At 43.7% G+C, this 24296-nt stretch overlaps 1 protein-coding gene across 3 annotated transcripts in view; it reads left to right on the top strand.

The window, feature by feature from the left end:
• BCAS3 (BCAS3 microtubule associated cell migration factor) overlaps positions 1 to 24296 on the top strand; it is a 295288-nt gene that overhangs the window by 65079 nt on the left and 205913 nt on the right. For all 3 annotated transcript variants that reach the window (XM_066202147.1, XM_066202146.1, XM_066202145.1), the window contains 2 exons: positions 7418 to 7551; positions 14867 to 15131. In XM_066202147.1, the coding sequence (XP_066058244.1) occupies positions 7418 to 7551; positions 14867 to 15131 (399 nt within the window). The remainder of the gene's footprint in view (positions 1 to 7417; positions 7552 to 14866; positions 15132 to 24296) is intronic.

Raw genomic sequence — 24296 nt, 5'->3', positions numbered from 1 at the left:
CCCCTGCAGAGGGGAGGAAGGACCAGATCCTCTGGGCTCCCCAGGGAAGGTGTGTTTGGGGCAGGAGGCCTCGAGGGTGCAATGTGGGAATAAGTGGAACGTGAAAACCTGTGGAGATGTCATTTTCACAATTTATAGATGAAATAGAGTGTAGAGAAATCAGTTCTAAAGTTTAGATGTGACCAGTAACTCTGGAGTCTTGGTGTTGGAGCCTTGAGTTTGGTGTTGGAGGATGCCAGGACATCTTCATGGGGACACTGCTGCTCTTCCTCTGGAGTTCCACGTTCCGTGGGAGCCTGGAGTGATGCAGAGCAATAATGAATAATTTTGGAAGCTGGGCTGAGCTTCTGAGCCCACCAGAGCAGGGGGTTGTGATGGGATCCCAATTCCTGTGGTGTCCTGTGGTCAGTGCAGAGCCTGACCTGGACACGGCCTCCTGGGCTCCAGATGGGATTTCCAGCAGCATCCATCCAAACATCTCCATCCCCTGTGTCTGCTTTAGGAGGCAAGTGAAGTGTAGAAGTTTTCCTGTCTGTTCAAAGGTGGTTTAAATCATTCACTCCTGGTTTGAGAAGTTCAGGCTGCACTGCCAAGAGCTGTGTCTACAACAAACCCTGTGGGCAGCCAGGAAAGATGAGAATTGTCCTCTGTTTGATTTTTGTAGATCTTCTGCTTCAATTGCCAATTTGTTAAGGCCAGTAAATAGCCTTGGAGCCTCTGAAAAGGACATTTTGTTACCTAAGCTTCCTGGTGGTCTTCTCCTGGGGCAGCTTTTCCCAGTAAAAGCTTTTCTCAGATGCAGCACAGAGGGGTTTTCCAGCTGCAGGACTCGATCCTGGCTTCTCACCCTTCTACAGGGAGCAAAAGACACAATAGTTTCTCAATAAAAGCCCTTAAAACAAACTGAAAATACAATAATTAAAACATTTCTGTAGCTATAGCTAAATCCACACTCAGTTTGGGAGTAGGACCAGCTTTTAAACCGATGGGATGGGGCAGGTACATTCCAATTCTAGTGTCAAGGAGGAAAGTTTTCACATAAGATTCTCAAATAGTAAACAGCTAGAAAATGGTGCTGGTTTATAAATATCTGGAGATTTTTTTTTTCTTTTAAGTGTGGTAAATAAATGATCTGCTTTCCAGAAGTGTTGCTCCTGCCAGCTTGGCAGCTGAGAGCTGTGAAGTGCAAGACATCGAAAATTTAAAATAATTACGCTTCCTTGGCTACAAAAGAGATTTTCCACCCATTAATAACGGGAAAATTAATGTTGGGCCAGCAGTAAAACAGATTAGACTGTGTCCCCCTTGGGATGCCTGACTGCACCCTTAACAGACCTGAAATTGCTCTGATTATTTTAATGTTCTATATTGAAATGTGACGGTGGCCTTGAGTTAATAGTTAAAAGAGGGTGAAATTGGAACATCTCTGCACAAGATTTTTCCCATTGAACAGAGAAAGTGGGCAGGAAAACGCTCCTGGAGAGTAAAACAAGCCATAATTATTTAATGACAGAATGATTCTTCAGTTTTTCTGTTCATTTTCTTCTGGTTTTCAACTTGAATTATCGCCTTGGAAGACAAATAGGTTGAAATTAAAGCAGTTTGATGAGCTGCGGTCACAAATGTTGTGTCCCTGTGTCCCCTGTCACCAAAAGGAGGAATCCTTGAGGATTGATGGCTCCATCAAGAATTGCATTTTGGGTTGGTTGTGAAGGAAGAGCTGTAGCCGTGGATTATTTTAGGAGTTAGAAGAGTCACAGGGAGTTATTTATTCACAAAATAGTATTTTATTTTGCTTCTCTTTCTTTTGACTTCTTGGGATTTTTAAAATATTTACATTAAATCTTTACGTGCTTGCGTTTATTTTGCGGCGGATTTTGCTAAAATCAGAATTTCATTATTTAGTTAAGGTTTTTTGAGACTCAGTTTTGGAACTGTAGCACACGGTCCACTTGGGATTACCCAGGGGCTGAGCAGCTCTGACGTTTGGCTGTGTTTTCACTTGCCTGGGAGAGGAGTTAAGTGGGTATAAATAGGGCTGCTGTTCCTGAGTCAGGCCTGATGCCTCAGAAAACCATGGGCCACATAAACTTTGTCACATAAATGTGATTGCTCAGCCCAGGGAGCTGCAGAGGAACAGGAATCCTGTCCCAGTGAGCCTGTGGAAGGTGGCAATGCCAGGAGAAATCCATATGGATTGAACCAGGAGCAGCTCTAAGTCACGGTGGCTCCCTTTGGGAACCTCCAAAGCTCAGCACCAACCTTGCATGGCATCCAAGTTCAGATTTCCAAAGTGAAGTGTGAGAAGTTGATATTTTTAATCGCTTTTTGGACCAGCGGCGAGTTGGTGCAGTGGCTGGACTGGTCTCTCCGTGGCCGGGCGTGGAAATGTGAGGGTTGCATTCCTAAATCCAGTTAATCCATGCATCCACATTTCCTCCACGCTGGTGTGTGCCTCATTCCCAGCCCTTGTGCCCTCGGTGTTTTGAAAAGAAACTCAACAACACCTTGAAGGTGTGGACTTCTGGCAGAGTCTGGGGAGGTGGAAAACCCTCTGAAAACCTGGTGAAGCTCCAAGCCGTGCAGACAGCTCATTTATATGCACGCAATCAACAGCTCTGCAATTAGGGAGGTGTTATAAATAGGATGTGGTAGGGCTGCCCAGCGCTCTCTAATTTGCCCCCGGGACTGCCAGGAGCTGAGAACCCCGTGTCCCATGGGCAGCTCCAGTCCCACCCTGGGGCCAAGCCTCATCAGTCCGAGGGGAGGAAGCTCTGAGATAAACACGGCGCAGCCTCGGCTCCCAATCGCTCCGGCCTTCCGCTTCCAGGCCCTATAATTAGAAGTCCTTCTTTTCCTTGTATTCCCAGTTGACGCAAATGCTTTTTGTGGCTTGGCACCTCATTTAGGGCGTGGGCTTAGTTTATGGCCAGGCCAGAGTCTGGTTTAGTCTTCTGATACTGCATAAATAGCTCTTAACCCACAGTCTACATCTGTACTAGTTTTTCCTTTTATGCATATATTCCTCGTGGTTTTATTTCTGTCCTGAAAGGAGCTGATTGTTTCCCCAAACAGAATGCAGGAAAAGTAGGAAGCTGTAAATTAGGGCAGGTAAAACAAAGCTTTGCTAATTTTTTTTTTCCCCCCCATCTAGGATATCTGTTCCTTTGGAACTGGGTTTTAATCATCTCTGTGGATTTAAAAGAACCACACAGTAAAACAGTCATTAATTTAATCTGGCTGCACCCTCGCACTGTGGATAAGCAAAATCAGAATTTTTGCAATGAGGTATATACTAAATAAAGTCTGGTTTACACATAAATTTCCACTGGGTCCTGTGTATGCAAGACTTCCAATGGATTTCAGCTGTTATCTGTTAAACAGGGATTAATGCCAGTTTGAAAAATAAGCAGGAAATCCTCAAGAATTATTCACTTTTCATCTCTGATTATTCACCCATAAAGTCCCTCATCAGAGAAAACATTTGGACTGAACTTAGCACGGCTTTAACCTGTATTTCCATCTAAACAACTTTTTGGGAAAATGTCACAAGGCCTCTCAAGGAGCTTGAGCTGAAGTTTCCTGCACTTGAAAGTGAAAGTGAGGTAGGACCAGGATTCCAGGTCGTGTTTCTCCCCTGGAATTAGGAATTCCTGCTGGGATGCTGCAAGGAGATGGAGAGAGAAATGAAATGGCTGAGCCGTGATAATGGAAAACTGGGATTCTTCAGTGTGAAGTAATGAGAGCTGGAAAATCCCACCACAAACCCCGGCCCAGTGTTCTGAAACATGGCTGATTTATTGTTTGAATAACAGGAGCGAGGAAGAGATTTCAAAATGCAGTTTTATAAATACAAGTTCTTTCCCATCTGTGGTGTTGTGCTTGGGACCTCCGTGTTGATACAAGTCCCGCCAGAATATATTTGTGCTTCAAATGTAAATGTGGGTGTGAAAAGTCCTCCTTTAACTTACTGAAAAAGAGCGTCTAATACAAGTGAAGGGCCTGTTTTCCCTGGGCTTTCATCTAATAAATGCATTTATTCCAAATGAGACAGGCAGCAGGAGTTTAGATTAGACATAAATTGCCAAATCAGATACCACCCATCTTTCTATTTTTAAATCAATTCCTTTCCAGCCACAAATGTATTATCTTTCACTTCTGTACTCCTTCAAGTTAGCAAAACCAGAGAGAAGAAACCCCAAACCAAACCCAGAAAACCCAAAGGCAAAGCACACGTGGAACCAAGAGCTGGCAGCATCATCTGGAGCTGCTCGGAGCTGCAGGTGGGCGAGCGGATGTCACGGCTGCGGCCGTTGGGATCCCAGGTGTCACCAAGGGAACAAACAGGGACCACCACGGCTTCTGGGGCCACAGGTTTTGGTGTTTGTGCCCAGAGTGAGCCCTGCTCTGCCTAAAGAAGCATTGTGGGGTTGGGCAGGAGCCTGTGAGCGGCAGGGGGGTGACACCCTCCTTGTGCTGCCCGCAGACACCTGCGGCTCTCGCCAGCGCTGGAAACCAGATCCTGCTGAGCTGAACACCCATGGACTGCTTGGACAGCACAGGACGGTGATCCTGGTGTTTTCACTGGCTCAGGATCATTACACAGCCTTTTGTCTCCAGTTCCAGACAGATTTTTGGTGGATTTAGTTGGGGTTTTTTTTTTACCATCTTCTGTGCGCCGTGCTGTGCGCTGGGATCCACACGAAGAACGCTCTGCTGGGATCTCTGGGTGCACTCAGCCCTGGGTCTGTATTTATTAAACACTTCTCAAGCCTTGGGGAAAGAAAAAACACCTGTTTGCAGAGCTTGTCTGCTCAGTATTCAGAGAAATCTCATGGCTCCATCTCCTCCAGCTTCTCCCAAGGTCCTTTCCATTGGGAATAAGAGCACAAAATGGACCCAAACACCCTCCACGTCTGGATAAAGCTGTCTAATGCACGAGGAGAGACAAACATGGGAATAGAGAAGATAAATTCTTACTGGGTTGAATTAGAGTTTTGGAATATCCTCGCTCCAGTAACAGCAGCAGCCTAATTCCAGCACACAAACCCCTCTTTGCTTCCAGCTTTCTCTGCTGGAAATGCAATATATTATTGAGGACCGCACACTTCACTAGAAGGGAAGTGTAGTTTGTGATGTTGCAGAACAGAATTAATGCAAATTGTGTGCATAATCCCACACGAAAGGCTTGGCTGCCTCGCACCGGAGCAACTTGAGCTGTATTTCCTATCAACACAGTCACTACAAATCAAGGAAATTGCCAGTTAAGCCAACATTAACATCCAGCCCAACCTCAGCTCACATGCCTTACCGCCCAAACATAATACCCCAGCGCTCTCCCGGATTTCTCAGCTCCATAACAAACTCCCTTTCATTTCTAACACTCGGGGCCGGAGGAACAGCCGGGAACAGTAAAAGTGTGTCTGCTGGAGGGAATCTTGCTGAGCTCAGATGTGAGATGGTGCGTTTGTGCGAGCTGCAGGAAATGCCTGGGTGCAGCGTGGGTGGCCTGGCCGGGCCCGGGCCCTGCCAGCCTCGGTGGTCAAGCTGAGGGGAAGCTTGGAGGCAGTTTTGTCTCCCAGAGCAATTTGGATTTCGTACCTTGCTGCTGGTGGGCCTCAGCGCCTTGGAATTGCCTGTTTGCCTTCACAGGAGCCTTCTTTCAGAGGTTTTGGAGGAGCTGAGGTGTGCCCTGGTGGTGCCGCACAGGGTGCGGGTGCTGCCTTGCCCTGGGTGGGGTTTCGGGACACTGAGCCAAGCCTTTGGCCTCTGAAATGTTTCTGTCTGGGCCTAAAGGACCCAATCCCTTGGATTCCAGGATTGCCAAGGAGGGAAAACACTCGGGATACCAATCCCTTCCCCACTGCAGTGGTCCTGGGTCGCTGAATTTCATCAGACATTAGATATGCTGCTCAGATCTCCCATCACATCGAGGGTGTCCTACAGAACAGTCAAATGTGTTTCTGTTGTGTGTAAAGGAAACCTTCACTGTTGAAACAAGGAGGAAGAAATGAGCCTCTCGGGACTGTGCCTCTGACATGTCTGAAGTTGGTTTTGCTCTTGTTTATGCCAGCCAATCTAGTGATGAAATGGTGGTCCCGTAGAGAAGCTAATCACACTTAATTTTTACTCTGCTGCTTGGCACGCTGCTTTCAGTTTAATACTAAAATTTTCCAAGTGTCATAAAGTGGGAAATCAGTGGTAACATGTGAGAGGTTTCAAATATGTGCTCTTGGTATCTGGGGCAGCAGAGGAAAAGCAATTCCTGGTGTCATCTGTAAATAAAACGAAGGCAATGGACACTCATTTATGGCAGAAATAAGCTAGTAATTTATCCTCTGAGTAAGTGTCGTGTAAAACATGGGGACTAAGTTCTCTTCCTGCAAGATAAAAGATTTCAGTTGTGCTTTATGTGGAGAAATGTTGCAACAAACCTGAGTGGGAATTCCTGGTTTTTCTTTAATAGGTGGGTGCCTTGAAAATGATTTAGAACATCACTATTAAACTGCTGCTGTCACTTTGTACTTGATGTGAACTAAACGTCAGAGGGTTACTTTGGGTGATAATGTATTAAATTTCATTAACAACAGAAAAATAAATCTGGAGTTTGTTACTGTAATCCTAAGTGCTGCCATGATGCTGTATTTCCCTTATATGTACAAAAATACCTATTTTTTGGTATTAATTTATGGCAAATGGACTTCAGATATCTTTGTAAGTGTTTAAAACTGGGTTATGGGCTGAGACATTGTGGGATAAAAAAAGTAAATAGCAAATGTGACTTCCTGTGGTTCTGCTGATCTAAATGGATCATTTCAGTACCTCCACCAGTGACCTGTTCTCAATGAACCTGGTGCCTCACTTAGTGTTTCATTTGAAAGCTCTCAACTCTGCTTTTCACCAATAAATCAGAGAGATTCTTTCATTTTTAAGGAAGATGCTTCTTCGGGATTGTTTTGGTATGGGCTGTTTTGGCTGGATTTCGATCATCTCTTCTGCCAAAAGTTGTTATTGTGGAGACATCAATCTTTTTTAGACTGGCGCTTGCCCAGGGAAGAACATTTTCTGGTTTTGCTGTAACATTCATCACTTCAATGCTTCATACTGGTCACACAGTTCTCAAATTCAGTTGGAATATTCAGATTTTTCAGATGGTTTTATAGATTTGTGTTGTAACACTATCTTAATATATTAATACCTAAGTAGTAGTACTGTGAATATGATTTCAGTTGAAGTCCTGATTCCTTTTATGAGGTGAATCCCTTTCAATTCAGTAATTTTCTATGTTTTCTTCTGTCTCCAAACCCCAAATGTAAGCCACACTCAGTGTTTTTTAGATAGACACTTTAAGCCTCTTCTTTTGCAGCGATTAATCTCTTGTGCTTTTGTGTTTCTTTTATTTTTTTTTTTCCCCCAGGGATGTTGCTGGTCACCACAGACACATTAGGCCACGATTTCCATGTTTTTCAAATCCTGACACATCCTTGGTCATCATCACAAAGTGCCGTCCATCATTTGTACACACTTCACAGGGGAGAGACCGAAGCCAAAGTAAGTTAAAACTCTTTGCTGAAGAATAATCCCCGGACACCTTATACATTCTGTGTATGTTGGCACTTTAATGTTTGTTTCAGCACACAAAGAGCCTTTCTTGTGCTCCAGCCACAGAAGGGATAAGAGCAGAGCGTTTAACCTGGACAATAATAAATTCTTGCCCTTTGCAATGAGGTGCTGTCAGATTTATTCAGATCTGGCACTGCCTCCAAAGAGCCCCGATTATTGGCTGTGTTTGCACTTAACCTTTTCTCATGTAACATGTTCAGCATTTGTCTCGTGCCCGTGGAGGAACTGTCAGCGTTTGCCTGACTCTGGTGGTAAAAGCCACAGACAGACAATTAAAGAGTTGAAAGGAAGAGTTAATCAAGAGGCTGTGATTAACTTTTCTTAGCACAGTGGGGGAACCTGCCCAGTTTAACTTCCCTTGTTGAAAAATCCCCCTCTCAGAGAGGGAGGACTGAGTGAGGATATTATCCAAGGGTGGAGAAGTCTGGAATTGTGTTTTAAGCAATGCTCAGTGAAGCGATTTGGTGGTGAGGTGAGGAAAAGGGATCTGCTCTCACTGGCAGGGCTGTGGCTGTGGCAGCAGCAAGTTCTGCCTGAGTCCTTCGTGGTGATGCTTTTGGGCACCAGCAGAGCCTCACCTTTGGAGCACTGAGGAACTGCTGAGGAACCTGCTTTAAATACAGGAATAAAAATGTCACCACAGGGTAAGAAATGAGTATTGCACTTGCTGATGCAATTACACACGGGAAGCACAGACTTGTGGCAGCCTGGCAGATGTAAAGCACTGTGACAGGGACAGCCTGGGGCTCTGTGATTATGACCCTGGCACTGGGAGCTCGGCTGGTTCTGGTACCTCATTACAGTTCCTTCAAACCTTTTTTTTTTCCCTGGGAGTTGAGCAGTTTCCCTCAAGTTTATCACCCTACCTTTGTAACAAGTAGAATGTGAAAGTTTTATTCAACATAGCAGTGGCTGATCAAGTTTTGATCTGGGTGAATTTACATTTCTGGTCGTTTAAATGCTCTAAACCTTTCCTGCTGCCATTCTGGAAAAGTGGAATTGCTGTTACAGGCAATGGTTTACTACAGGAGGGAATAACCTATCTGGAAAGTGAGAGGAAATTAGGAAAAACTGTTCATTTGGGATAATACGTATAGTACTAACAAGTAGTTTTTATAACTATTACAAAGAGCAATGAGATCTGTGTGTATACACAGACTCTGCCATCTACTTGGGCACGTTCTCTAATGTGTTTAATGTTTTAGAGTTATTTTTGTTCTCCCTTCATACAAAGACTCAATATTGAAACCCAAAGCACAGGACTTCAGTCATGAGGAACAAAGATTTTCTTCTGGTTTTTACAGCTGATAAATTTGTTTTCAAGGCACACATTGGAAACCAAACAGAACATGTTTTAGAGAAGAAACCCTTATTGATACGTGTTTTTTTGGGATATAGTATTAGCATCTCTGTGAAAGCATTGCATTAAAATTCTCAGAATCAACATAGTAAATTTTTTTTTCCTAGTTTGCCACACAGTTTTCATTTGGGATGTGAACAGTATAGCTTTTGGAATGGTATAAAATGGAGAAAATTCTAACCAGTCTGAGGTGTGTTGGTGGATTTCACAACTCCCTGGATAATTAAACAACATTGCATTGGTAGCTGTGATTCTCAACACACACAGTTTGAAATATTTATATAATATGAGAGATTGTTTTACTTTTTTCTTTTAGAATAACAGCACTTGTAGCTGTTCGGTGAGAGGAGAGTTTGTTGGTGCTGCTCTTTTGTTTTGTGAATTCCACATTCGAGGAGCATTAGACAAGAATTTTGGAGATTGTTCAATGTAAAACTCTCAGTGCAGCCCACACTGGGAGCCTCTGTACCTCCTGTATTTATACATTAGCCACCAGACCTTTTTTCATTTTTTTCCCCCCTGGTTTAAAACTAACTGTGAATCAAGGCCAATGGTCTTAAAGGTCACCTTCTGTACTGGAGCTATAAAAAGTTCTAATTTGTGGTGATGGACATGAGTGATTATCAGTGTCAGAATTTGTTTAGCTAGTACCCATTATAAATTGTTTAAACATCATCATTATGGCCATGTTATATGTGGGATTTTAATGTCCATGCTGAAATCAGCTCTGCTTTTGTATGTGAGGTTTTGGCTGACAGAGCTTCACCCCACATTTCCCAAAGTTCCTTTTTGTGACTCAGATGAAGATGGGGTGGGATGGAAGGTGGACCTCTGCCTCAGAAGGGAAGCGTGAAGACAATGGCCATGGCAGAACGTGAAGTGCTCAGATAATTCTCTGAGTCCCAAGGTCACAGCGTTCAAAGTCCCCGTTTCGGTTATATCAGATCTTTTAGCCTTGAAGTGCCACTTGTGCTTTCGATTTTATTTTTTTTCCCTTAAGGGGACAAAGAGCAGCACTGAGTAACACCAGGAAGGTCCATTGCAAGGGCTGGTTGTATTTAACTGAGTCAGAGAGAGAACTGAACCTCTCAGAGGATCTGTGCTTGCACAGTTCCGCTGTAAAGACAAGAAATGTGCACGTGTGTGTGCTGCGTATTTTGGTTAAGGACACATTTTCTTGTCCTCCAGCTCTTGCATTGTGAGGCAACGCTTCCTGCATTCATATTTTTACCCAAGAGCATTCTGGAAGGTTTTTAATGAAGGCATAGCATGTTCTGAACTGAGGAAGCTCATTTACTTACAGATGAAAGTTAGCCCGTCACCTGATGATCCTTTCTCTTTGATCTGAAATCGTAAACAGCAAAAACAAAATCCCTGAAAACAGCATTATCTCAGCCTAGGACAAATAAACGTAACGATAGCATCAGCTGGCTGCTGGCCAGCTCCTCTGTGATCCTTTACTCTGTCAGACTTTTGTTATTCCCACTCCCAAAGTGCAGCCAGAGCTGACTTCAGTCAGAGAAGGTAAACAGAGGGAATGATAAAAACGTTCCAGCCTGGCTGCTGCAGAACACATGTGATGTGAGGCTTTTCCAGGGAATGCACACACGTTTCAGTGATGTCATTCCACAGAGACTGTTCAAGGTTGTGTCACGCCCTGTGCCCAGGTACTGAAACATTGGGACAACTTCCAGACACTGGATGTGAATCTCCACGGCCATGAGAAATTCCTTCCTGTCTGTGGCATGCTCATAGCTCCAATTATTGAAATAGACCCTGTAAGGCTAGGAAGACTTCCTTATTTCTAGGAAAGAAGGCGGGGACAGGTTTGAAATCATGAAGATTGATTTGGGAAGTTGATCAGTGGGGGATGAGAGCTGACAAGAAGAAGCTGCTGCAGTCAGGAGTAGCTTGGCTGCCCTGGGGAGATGGAGCCCTGGGCAGCACGTTGGCAGGCTCAGTTATTAACAGAGAGCTCAGCTCGGGTTAAAGGCCCCACGTGAATCTCTCACTGTGCCCACATTCTGCCCTTGCTTTTACACAAAACTGAAATCAGTGCTGGGGGCTTGGGGAGACAGAGTTGGGTCTGTGTGGGTCTGATAAATCATATTATGTAGACCATGATTTTATTATTTTTTCATTTATGTTGGTTGCTACATCATTTCCTTAATTCTCTCAGCCAAAAAAATTCACATACAGACCAGTTTGCTAATTTATTTTGACCCTTACCTCCTCGGGACTGCTGCTCTTTCTCATTGTTTAATGATACTGGTTTTTTCTTTCTGCCATCTCCCTGCACAGCATAATTAAATACTTGAGTCCTGTGCCTCAAATCAGGGTGTTTTTTCTCTGTGACACAGCACAGTGACCATGAACAGGTCACGTTCCTGTTGCAGCACTGCTGGTCCTACTCTCCAAGTTTAATTAAATGCAGTAAAATGCACAAGAATATACAGATTGCACCTGGTGTAACTCCACACGACTGACAGAGGGGTGGTAGGAAGAAAAAAAAGAGTGCTAGGAAGATCAAAATGGGCTTTATTTATTGTCATTATTATTGAAATCCAAGGCTCAGCATTGTGGCATTGTTTTTCTGGCTGTTACATGATTTACCTGGACACAATCCTGTGCCAGGTGCTCTGGGCTGACCCTGGTGGAGCAGGGAGGTTGGACCAGATGAGCCTCTGTGGCCCCTTCCAACCCATCCTGTAATATCAGAAATGATTTTTTGATCTGTGCAGCACTGAAAGCTGATCCTCAGTAGAGCTGTTGACATGTGCCGTGTCCTTGGAGGACTCTGTATATTAAATTAGCTGGCTCTGTCACTCAGGGCAGGCTCTGAGTGGTAACTACATTTTAATTCAGTTTTCTGCAGGATTTTACATCACAATGTTCCAAACACAGGGAAGTAGAAGAGTGGAAGTTAGAAGCATAGAAGAGTAATTGGAGGGAAGTGGGAGAAGACAGGAAGCACATTGACCTTTAGGAGCAAGTCTAGAGGAGGCCACCAAAATGTTTTAGAGGGCTGGAGCCCCTCTCATATGAGGAAAGGCTAAGAGAATTGGGACTGTTCAGGCTGGATAAGAGGAGGCTCTGGAGTGGTGTATTTGTGGCCTTCCAGTACCTGAGGGGAACCTGCAAGAAAGATGGAGAGAGTCTAGGACTGAAAAGAATTTGAAAACATCTTAAGGGTTCCCAAATTAAACAAAATCTCAGGTCTGTAATTCCTTTACTGGTCCAGACAGAAGAGGATAGATAAAATTTTAAAATACAGACATGAGTATTAAATGTGACGTTGACCTTGAGCTATAGAATAAACTTTGCATCGTGAGAGATCTGGTGTACTTTGTACTTTATTAACATATATCTGTAAACACCATGGGGTCTTGATTGATCTTTGGTATCTAAACATTACATCATAATTAACAACAAATCCAGAAATATATTATAAATACATGAAATAATAGTACATTAACCTAAAGAACAGCAATAAATTGCAACGCTTAGCATAAACTTGAAAACCACTAATGGGCCACTGTGCAGTTTGTTTATACTCTGAGCAGTCGAGAACTCGGCGTAATGTACAGGAACGTGGTGGGGAACAGCACGGCCCAGGGCGTAATTTATAGGGGTTTATTCATGGACACAGCTGATTTTTGAAGTTGTTTCTGAGCCTGCCAGGATGAGCATTGTCCTTTCAGCCTGGTCCATGCCTTCTTCCAGTTCTGCTGGAGAGTTCCGGGCTCCTTCGCGGCGCACAGATGGATTTGTGCCGGTTTGGTGTGAGCGTGTTCAATTCGTGCCCTTGGAATTGGAAATATTCTCTGAGTCACCTCCTTGAACTGCCTGTGGTTCTGCTGCTCCTGGTGTATCAGTGAAAGACAAACGAGGCCGTGTTTGAGAGCAGTGAGCAATAGGTGAATCACGTGGAGCAGCAGCTTCCAAAATACTCTTTGCTGAGCAGGATTTCATAGCTCTGTTCCTGTAAATCGTAATTCATTGCACACTCTTCTCTCAACACTTTTTTCCATGTTATTACTGAGCATTGAAACCCTTCTGCCTTTGTGGTTTCAGCCATGCTTTAGGCAACCACGGCCACGATGCCCGCTCTGACTGCAGCCAGTTTGTGAGCACTGTTTTAAAGAGAGCATTTGGGATTACAGAGTTCCGCACTTTCTTCCTGGAGATGGGGAATACTTCTTTTCTGTGTAATGTTTACACTGAGGAAAAAAAAAACAACATCCTGTAGTGATTGTTTCCCAGTTTCTTGGCTGGGGTTGTCATTTGCCAGGGCTGTTGTGTGTAGTTTCTGAAACAACATAACCCTCAGGGTGCCGACTGGAAACTGAGTATTAAAGTAGAAAGACACCGTTTTGTTGTGTGGTACAGTGAGATGGAATTTTTTCTCTGTCATCTCATGGTTCTGTCGTAACTGAGAGTGGCAGTTTCTACACAGTTCACGTGTTCGGTTTTGACCAGGAGGATTTGCCACCTCAACAGCAGGTACTGAAATACTCTCGGTGCCATCGTTTTCCCTGACTCTAATTAGGGTCTCTAATCCCTTCTGAGCAATCCGTTAAGGTGAAACACTTTGTAAGCGAACTCGGAGCTCCGAGTGCTGCGCTGTAGGTGGGTCAGAGCCGAATCCTGGAAGTGCCAAAGCTGTCAGGTTTTGGGGAGCTCGCTGAGCTGCATGGTTGGCGGCTCGTTTGGGGATGTCACCGGGACTGAAAGGAGCAGGTGTGTAGCGCTGGTTTTAGTTTATCTCCGTAATGTTGATGAAGCATTTTGTGTGACAGTCTGTCAACCAAATATCTTGTCACAAGTCACAAGACTTAAACCCTTTTTTTATCTCCGAGGCTTCAGTTGGAAACTTGCACTTTGATGAATACTTTGCCGCTTTTGTCTGAAATAGCTGGAGTGCATTTCTGGAATATTTGTCAAGATTTTATCAGTGTTTACTCCAGTTTGAGTACCTAGTGTATTGTAAAACTGGCTTCAGTGAAATCTTAAAGAATTTTATTTCGTTTATGCTGCTTAATAATATAATGAAAACTAATCCTTCGTCTATATGTTTGTTTGCCGTGGTAAATCCCACTTGTGTCCATGGCTCCTTTTAGTCAGCTTTTACCTTTAAAAACATTTTTGGAAGAATTGTTTCAGGACTTTTTTTTCTCTATGATAAATCATTTTAACTTCGACTACTTGTTTTCTTGAGTTGTCTGCCAGGACGGGCTTGGAAACAAACTTTAATCTCTCTTTTAAAGCATTCCTTCAGGAACAAGAATTTGCTTTCCATCAAAGCGTTGTGTAAAGCGCACTTAAAAGAGAATTAAATCCTTCTGGACTTCATATCTGAGATCTATGCAAGGAGTAACCGTAGTGGAAAATGTTTGACTGTATTTTTATATTTGCTTCAAAAGTGACCATTTTAAGCTATAATAAGACTTGTGCCAGTATTTGTCAAAATCAGGCCCAGTGGTGAGACCTCTCTCTTTTCTTCTCATCCCTCCCTTTTCCCGTTTTTGGGCAATCTCTAAAGATTAAACAAGCAAATACAAAACATGTAATTGAAACAATTTCCCAGCTCTTTTTAGAACGAAATTCTGTTTGAAAACTACACCAAGATCTTGTGGCTTTCTGCAGCACTTCGCAGCATGGTTTGTTTTCATAATCTCAGAATATTTTGAAAAGTACAGAAAGCTTGCAACTGTGAATTACAGTGTATACACTGAACACTAAGTTCATTGATAAATGCACCAAAATTCAAGGTATTGCCCAAATGTGAGGGATTGTTTTCCCATTTCCAGTTCAGATTTGTGTTTGAGGTGTTGGAGGTGTGCACGTTGGTGGCTTCATCCCCCTGTCCCCCGTGTTTTCCAGGTTCAGGACATCTCCTTCAGCCACGACTGCCGCTGGGTGGTGGTCAGCACGCTCCGAGGCACTTCCCACGTGTTCCCCATCAATCCCTACGGAGGCCAGCCCTGTGTCAGGACCCACATGTCCCCACGGGTGGTCAATCGCATGAGCCGCTTCCAGAAGAGCGCGGGGCTGGAGGAGATCGAGCAGGAGCTGACGTCCAAGCAGGGAGGACGCTGCAGCCCCGTGCCCGGCCTGTCCAGCAGCCCCTCTGGCTCCCCTCTCCATGGTAAACCCACTTCCTTCCTTTTCTTTCCATCGTGAGGACAATAGGAATTTCATAAAACGGGGTGCTGTAGATATTGTGCAAAAATGTGTCATGTATTGCAGATGCTGCAGGAATGAGCCAGGGTGGAAACGCTTCAGAAAGACATTTATGCTTTTGCAGCTTGCTATAAGTAAACGATGCTGTCATAGGTGTGTTAATAATTTCTCCTCAAAATTGAAAGTTTGGGGGTCTTTAGGTTTCAAGTTTTGTTTCCATGTAGCACGCAGTCAGTAAACTATATTCAAATTCATTCATTTATTGCCCAAAATTCTCATTGCTCATTGGCCTTGATGATCACAAAGCACATCTTGGGTATCTACAATAAATACTGCTTGAGGAGAAATGTGGGAACAGGGCAGTGGAAGCTGATGGCACAGATTTGTGTCTACTTTTTGGGTGTGTGGGAGCAATGTGTCCAAAACTTGTAAAGGTTAAAAGATCTGCTAGAATTGATCTGTCCATCCTGTTCCCGTGGTGGATGTGCCTTGGAGAAACTCGAAGGATGTGAAGGGGAGCCTCAAAAAATGTTCAAAAATGATCAGTGTCACAGCTTTTCCGGTTTTGTCTTTCCTTTCAGCCATCCTCTTTCATGAGGTCTGTGCTAGAAGCTGTTCTGTTTGCATTCAGGATTTGCTGCATCCTTATGCCTCCTTTCTGTTGAGACTCAAGTCACAAGTTCCATGGAAGTGAAAGTTTGAATAGCAGTTTGTTTGGGGTAGCCACCCTTTTCCAGTCTGAGAGTATTAAAAATGGCCAGGAACAGTCCCTCTTCTCTAATTATGAGCAGGATTAGGAGCTCTTGTGAAAGCCCAACTATGTGCTGGGCTTTCTGCTATAGAGAGAACCTTTGTGGGATTTCTGAATCAAAGGAACGCTTTTATGACTTGGTGATTATTAAGGGAACCAGGCTTGTCTCAGAACAACCCTCTCTGTTTTTGCCTTTCTTTGGACTTCTCTGAACAAAGGTTTGTGCGTGGCTCTTCTGGAGACATCCTCTTCTGCCTGAAGCCACTGGAAGGCACCCAAAACGTGCTCTGAACTTTTCTTCCTCCTTGGGAGACAGTTGTGTATCTACCATTTCACTTCCTCTCGTCTCTGTACAGCAACTCAGCCTGAAACAGGCTGGGGAATGCTCCAAAGGTTTGCTATGGCACATCCAACCCCTTTAAACATCATGGAGAGGAAGGAACTGTCAATTTGTGTGGCTATCACCCAGCCAGTTCTATTTTCTATCAAGGGAAATTGCAGTAAGTTGTTGCCTTTACAGTACTCCGAGGTACATTTGAAGTTTTGAATAGATCTGACACTTTATAAAAGAAGAATCAGCAGTTTGAGGATGCTCAGCGGTGGTGGAAAGAGACAGGCGTGCATGGACGAGTCACTGAGAGAAAGGCAGCAGCTTTTAAGGGAGTGTCTCCAGAGTTCTGGGGCTTCAGTTTGCAGATGTCTGTCTTGAGAGATAATTAATCAGATTTCTTTCAAGATCTCTGCGCAGTCATCACTGCCTGAAAATTAGCTCTGTTCAAACAATCAGCTCCACTGGAAGTCTGCACATGGGTGCTGAGAATTAAGGCAGGAAGGTGACTTCGATTCCTGGAGGACTTCACACAGATTGTCCTCATCACTTGCCCGGTGCAGAAGTTGGACATGTGCTATGACTGTGTGGTGGTAACTTGCAAAACTTCATATGAACATTTTTCATGAGAAATTTGTGGGGATTGTGTGGAGGAGTTAGCACAGATGTCTTAAAAAAAACAGGAAAAAAAAATAAAATAGTTGTGTTTGAAAGAGTCCATTTGGTAAAATGCTGTAATATTTTCAGTAATTTTATTGCTGCTTTTTCATTTCAGTAATCTTTCAGTTCCCCTAGCTGAAGGCAGGCAGGATATTGAACCCTATTCTAAGCTTTTTATAAAAAGCCATTTATCATCAACTTGTAAAAAACCCCTGAAGTCCAGAGTGACTTTCAGCAGAGGGATTGTGTGTGTGTGTGTGTGGCAGCAGGATTAGCCGGAGACCGATGATTATTTTAATTTGTGAGCTAAGATGTGTTTACTCAGATTGTAACAGCTCCTTACCATATTATAATGTTAAATTATTGTTGTTTGGAGGAGTCGCGGCAGTCTGGTGACAGAAGTGTAAACGAGCACTCGAAACAGAAAAGAGCAGTTCTGGGTTTAATTCTTTGCTTTACTTCTAACTCGCTCTGCAACCCTTGGTGAATTTTATTCGGCTGATTTTGTCTGTCAGCTCTCTGCTGTGTGACAGCAGTAATAATCTCTGTGCTCTCCGCGTGTGGAATGACTTTAATTTTGTAGCTTTCTTCAAGAAGAATAACTGTTATGTCCCTTAATCACCCCTCTAAGTGCAGCTGATCATAATGGAAATAAAGCCAGAGACCGTGTCCTGGAGAGCACCACTGCTCTGGGACAAGGTGTTGATTAAGTGACTGATTCAGAGGAGATTGTGGCAAACTGGAGGATTTTTCTGTGTGAACTCACGTCATCACGATTTGCCTCTTACATCTTTTCCAATTTTCAGTAAACCCTACGTTAAAAAACTTGCTTTTAATCTTTCTGCTGATATTCTTTTTGCATTGCAATATCATTGCTACAACCCTAGGCCAAAAGACTGCACTGGCTTATCTTCCCTTTTGCTTAGCAATTGTAATTTATTGATGGTAACTTGTGATTAGGTTTTGTTCCTGTAAATATTTTCAGAGCTCGGGCTCGGTCATATTTTTCTCACTTGTTTTTTTGCCTCCAGGTTTCAAAATGAAACTGTTTGCTGTGTATATAGTAGCAAGGCGATCTATTTACATTATGTTGGAACACCCCAGGACTGTTTACCCACACAATGTCAGCCTTTGCTGGGGGTAGGGATGATTTCATTTCCAAATGAATCATTGTTTGGCTTTGTTCTTTCTAGCAGAATGAAGTGAACTGTTAAATAGAGGATGATAAAGAGATATTTCCTTTGCACCTTTTATAGCCGACGGAGATTTTGTTTGGGCTGTTCTGTCTGTTAACGCAGCGAGGTTGTATTTTTGTCATTCCAGTGGATTGCCAGAGTGTGTTGTCAGGAATATCTGAGTTATGTTGGGATCCTTTTATGGGCTTTTACTATTATAAGACTCTTACAACATCGGTTGGTTGTTGGGGTGAACATTAGGGTAAAATACGGCCTTGTGTGACCATTTTACTTGTATAAAATTGGGTTTGTGGTCCTTACCTGTCTCACAGGAACGCTGTGAGGAGTAGATAAAGCAGAGCTACGTCCTTGGTGATGCCAACTTCTCCCTGTTCTCTTCAGGACACCCACAGGTGAATAGCAAGGAGCATTTAGCTGTAAAAGTGCAATGCTTTACGTGAAAGGTTGAAAACTACATATAACTCCAGTTATTTTAATCCTGCAAATGAAAATTTACATAATGTTATAAATTCTTGCACCACCAGTAAGTGAAATAAAGTCTCTGTAGCTCTGCTCGCTCGGTTTTCTCTGTTGTTGGCTGCAGGAATTTCCAGTACTAGAACAAATAATAATCCAGTAAGTTAACATTGGATCTACAGCTACACATCCACACCTACTAAAAATATTCCATAATAATATGATACTCTCTGAATTTGCCTTGCATTTCACTGGGGATTGAAGTATTCCTTTATTTGCCAAAAAACTGTTCGTAGTATGCCATGGTTCTGTTTCAGATTTAATACCGATGCTGAGAGGGAGTATATAAATTTAGAATTATGAAAAAAACCCCATGTTGTTTGCAATACAGTGCGTGCAGGCTTGTATTTATCTCTTTATAAATATTTTAGTATGGCACGTTTTTCTTTGCAAAATCTTTTCTAAGTTTAAAAAAATCAAAAGATTTTCTCTTGCTTCTCCTTCATTTGTCACAATCGCGACATGATTAAAATCCAAGCGTAAAACTGGAAGCTTGATAAACACGCAGCCTGAGATGCTTTACATATTTTCGCGTTACTTTTCACTATTTCCCAGAGTGAAACTCCTTTTACTAGAAGAATTCTTATGGGAAAGCAGAGTTGAAAGGACTGACATCATCAGCCCTTCCTGAAAAACAGATTGGTTTCCTTTAAGTAACACTCACTTAAGAAACCACCTATTTAGAGAGAAGCAGACAAAAATAGTTTCAAAGAAAATGAACTGTATAATAACTTAAAGCATTGGAGGGCAGTTCCTTGACGAAACGCTGTGAACGCGAGCTGAAAACGGTTCTCTTGGAAAACTCTCTATTAAGTTTAATTCTTCTCTTTGCAGCGTCTCACGATGGAAACAGTTTGCGCGGAAACAGCGGAGCAAGCTGCAGCGTCGGCCCGCGTCGTTTTAACGCTCTTTTTAACATTCCCACTTGTGTCATTATCGTGTTTCTCCACAGCGTCACACTCGGCTCTTTTTTTATTTTTAATTTAAGCGTCATTTTTAGGAACAATTCCTTTTCGCAGCTCCGTTTCTTAGGGCGGATTCCGTCCCGGCCGCGGCCCCCTGAGCGCTGCCGCCTCACCCGCCGCGGCCTGCAGGGGGCGCCCTCCCCCCGGCCATGGCGCCTCAGGCGGGGCCGGCCCTCAGGGGGGACCCGGCGCGGAACCGCCGTAACGCGGACAAATGGTGGCGATGAGGATAAACCCCTCTCTTCCCCGCTAGTACAGGCACTGAGCTGCTCGTATCGGCGTCATAAATATTTATTTATTTGCAAGTATAAACCCTCCACGTTCCCTGCGCTGCCTGAAGCATCCAGTGATTCTCTTCACGCCTTTCACCTGAAGTTTCCCTTCACGGTTTTAAGGCCCGTTGGGGAAAAAAAAAAAAAACCAAAACCAACCAAAACAAAACATAACAAAAGTAATTCACCTGGTGGGAATTTTCTGCTAATGACTTTTAGAGACCGTTCTATGATTCTGTGAGGATTTTGCCTTTCTGGAGTAGTCCCGGTGGCGGTGATGGAAGGTCCCGTGTGTAGGGCTGGGAGAAGAGGTGGGAAGGGCTGTAATCAAAGTTTGGGAAGTGGCCAGCACCTCACTGGGTTTAAAGGAGCTGTGTTTGCTGTGGTTTAGCTGCCTTTTCTTCCCCCCCCCCCTCCTTTTTTTTTGGTAATTGGTAGAGAATCAGTGGAGTGAAAGAAGCGGGTGGTGTATTTTGGGTAGTTTCTGAAGTGGAAGGAAAAGATCCATTCCCTTCAGAAAAGTAGGGAAGTAGACTGGTAAATTCTGTCACAGGGGAAGCTCGTGTCTGTACATCAAGTGTTTCTGAAGCAGGTTTTTGTAAACAGCATAGATCGAAGGCTGGGGCATGTTTGCATTGATATTAGAAAGAAGTTTCGAATTTTCCAGGCAGATTGAAGATTGAAGGGCATGGACATCAGAAGGGAATTGCAGCTCTGGAGATAGGGAGTGTAAAAATCTATGACTGAGTGATTTAGCCCAGCAAATGCCGTAGCAGTGGTCAGAGCAAACTGTTTCGGAAAGCTTGTGGGTAGACAGACAGAGGGGAAATAATCACCAGTGCACAGGAGACTGCGATGGCAGAGATGGATCACGAGGTGAAGGGAAAGGGGAAGGCAGAGAGGGGTGGGATTACCACAGATGTGAGCGTCCCACTGAAGTTCTCCTGTCAAGATGGATGATTTCAGTCTTGGTAACATCAAATGGAAGGAAATTTTGAGAGGGTCAAGTGCTGATGCGTCAGAGTCAGGTACTGAGGGAGTCCAAGAAGTGGTAACTGGAATTTTAAGTGTTTATCTGAAAACGACTTAATGAATGACAGCTTGTAATTCTAGGGTTATTTCAATTGTTCCTTCGATTGCTCCCTTGTAGTTTACAGTAAACCCATGCTTTTCCATCCGCAAATCTCCCCAGCTAACCAGGTACATAAAAGACAGGCTAGTGCATTTCCTTTTTGTACACTGCAAGTAGTAAAGACATCCTGCAGCTGATTCAGTGCTTTGATCGGGTTTTGCAGTTGCCAATTGGAAATTGATAAATAAGGATATTAATGATCCATGAGAAGGAAGATGCTCGACATTACATCTTCTCAGTGTGTCTGTGCAGAGGGTTAGCTGAAATGAGCGTGATTAGCGTAAAAGCCATCACTAGGACTGAGATTTGGATTAACAGTCCGGCTGAAAAGAGTTGGTCACTGAAGAAGTGATGCAGGAAAGATTCTCTGCATGGTTCATGGCCAAAGCACAAAGGGGAAAGGCTGGAATTAGGTCAGGAGAAGAGTGGACTAGCACAGGGGAGACATTGCAGTCCAGACATTCGTTGGTGGGTCAAGGAATGTAAGTGGTTCAAGGGAGCTGCCATCAGTGAAATGACAAAAAGTAGCTTTGCTCACCTGATACAAGCCTGTAATGAGTTGGATCGGAAGGTGAGAAAGTAGAATCTAGAGTTTTTCAAGAGACCGTATCAGCTGAAAGAGGAGGTTTAAGTATGGAGGGTGTTGCATGACAAGGGAGGTTTGGCATGAGGGAAGGTGAAAGCATGTGAAGCTCCGTGTTAGTAACCAGTGAGGGGAAGGAATGGGGCAAGAGCTGGTGGGAACAATCATTTTATCTGATGGACATGCTGAGTTCAAGCCCAAACACCTTCTGCTTCCCCTGGCAGTGGGTATTCTGGGAATCCAGGGCTGCTCCCTCGTGTCTGCAGCCTGAATCAGACTCCCTGTCTATATGATGGGTGATGGATTATGCATTAAATGGGTGTTGCCCTTGCTGCCCTCTTTTTTTTTTTTTTTTTCCAGTTTATTGTTCTTAAGTAAGGCATTTCATCAACTGTGCATCTTTGGTAGCCTGAAAAATGTAAACACTTTATGGAAAGAAACGTAAGCATTAAGATTAGAAATAAAATATACTTCTATCTTTTAAAAGGTTTATCTTTACCCTTAAATATGCTGATTGAGCTTACTCTTTTTCGCTTAGCCTTTGTGGGCTGTTAAAATCAGTTGCTTTTTCCCATCTCAAGGAAATGCATCTTTGACACTTCTCATGACCTGAGTCACGATGCTGTCACGGAGCCAGAAAACATCCTCAGCGGTCATGGGTAAAAGAGCAGAGCTGCCAAGGGTGTGTGGTGGGTGCAAGAGGGACAGATTGCTTCAGTTCCTATTCTATGGGTGTTTCAGACAAGCCATTTATTATAATTACCCGTGGATATTATTATCAAGTTCTCAAATGCAGTGGTTCTCAAGGCACTATTTTTTTTTTCCACATAACTTGGGATAAATCTGTATTCAACCCGGATTGAATTCAGATGCTAAAATATTTCTTCTTATGGCTGCAAGTGGAGGGGGGAAATAAGGCAGAGATGGAAAGGTGAGGATAAAAAAATCATAGGTTTATTAACATGTAGTTTATCATCAAAATAAACTGTAGTAAGCTCAGCCCTTTGGGTAAGGGGCTGCCATTTAACTTTCCCTATCTCTTCACTGAACACATTTGCACGCAGAGATGTCCTTCAGAGATTCCCAGCCCATTCATTTTGCAGTTTCTAAGACTGGCAGATCAGTTTTTCTGACTGTGCTGTCTCAATACAAAAAACATTAGGCTCATAAATGCAATTTTATTCTGTATCATTTGGAAGAGGAGTCAGAGACACCGAAATTTTCCAAAGTTTACGATGCTGAAGCGTCTCAGAGTCGTCCCTGAAAGAAGGCTTTGAATTGAAATCTGTGCTGATCTGAATTATGATGGATGGACGCGACGAGGGGCAGCAATAGTGCATTCTTGTTTTCTCAAGCGCTTCATCATTCACCAGCAGACAGTGTTAGCAAAATTCCCATGTGCAAGAAATCGGAGCACCAGAGCCTCTCCCCAGCGCCCGGAGGCTGCCTGCACGATAACCTCATTAGTGCACTGTTAGTCTGAGCTCAGAGAGCCCTGTCCTCTCAAGAGTTTGCAAACTTCAGTCCAGAGCTGGCTTTCAGCCACATGGTGGGGAGGATGGCACCGCTCCTTCGTGTTTCTTTGCAACATACTCTGCAGCTGCGCCCGTAGTAGTTATGAGAAACTACTCTTGCGCTCTTCACATCTGTGGAGAGCTGAAGGTGCAAGATCTGTTTCAAAGAGGATGGACTCAGCCCTGGCTTTTGCTGGAGATGACCCAGCAAAGGGTGGCCAGTTTGGCTGTTCTGGCTGGTAACACCATCTGGAAGAGGCCAGCTGAAGCATTGCTGCCGCTGCCTGTGCAGAGCCTGAACCCAACAGCTGGCAAACCAGTTTGGTTGGGTTTATTTCAAGTTTTGCCCATACATGGACTTGAGCCTTGCACAAACAGTATTTTTAGTTAAATAAGTCCTGAAAGATGATTATTATGCCAGACCTGTGTGTGTGGTACTGGTGGAGGGGTTGTTTTCTAAGGAAATCCATCTTCATCCAGGTAGAGGCACAGGCATCAAAGGGGTCGTGGGAGTTCCTTTCTCTGCTGAGCACCAGAGGAGATTGTTGGGTATCAGTGAGTGGGACACTTCATAACTGAGGGACAAAGTTCCTGAAACTGAAGATAGTAGAACAACTCCAGAAGGAGGAAGGGACTGTTGTGAGGCCGTGTTCAGATTTCGAGTGGATGTTGCTGAAGTTCAAGGAGCTTGGGTGAGAGGGCAGGGGACTCTGTCCCCGCAGTGACCGAGACGCTTGGGCTGGCGCTTGCGTGTCTCTGCAGAGCACTCTGACTTAGGGGCTGTCACCATCACATGCCTTGCCTGCATGCAAGCAGAGAGCAAGCTCTGCTTTCTTAGGGTGATTGTGAGATTTAGTGCAGCTGTGTTTCCAAAGGTTCCATATCAAACGGATTTAAATGTTACAAAAACAACCGGCTGCGTTATTCTCTCCCATCCATTCCAGTGGAAGCAAGTTAGTGATAGGTTTAGCTCTGAGTAGCTACAGTAGCTAAGACATAATATTCCTCCTTTAATGGCTCTGATTGTACTGGAAATATTGAGGGTTAGGGTGTGAAATGAGTTTAAATTCGATAGGACACAATTCAAGGAAACGGCAATGTAACTTTAATTGAGAGGAGATCGTTAACTAAAATAATTCGTTTCCTGACTTTTTCTAGGAAAACGTCTAACATTTCACAAAGAAAGATAACACATGTTGGAGTGAATAAAACA

This window comes from Chamaea fasciata, unplaced genomic scaffold, assembly GCF_029207755.1.
Source record: "Chamaea fasciata isolate MVZ Bird 193981 ecotype frontalis unplaced genomic scaffold, bChaFas1.0.hap1 SCAF_21, whole genome shotgun sequence".
In the NCBI taxonomy this organism is placed as follows: domain Eukaryota; kingdom Metazoa; phylum Chordata; class Aves; order Passeriformes; family Sylviidae; genus Chamaea; species Chamaea fasciata.
This window is presented reverse-complemented; position numbering and strand designations above follow the sequence as displayed.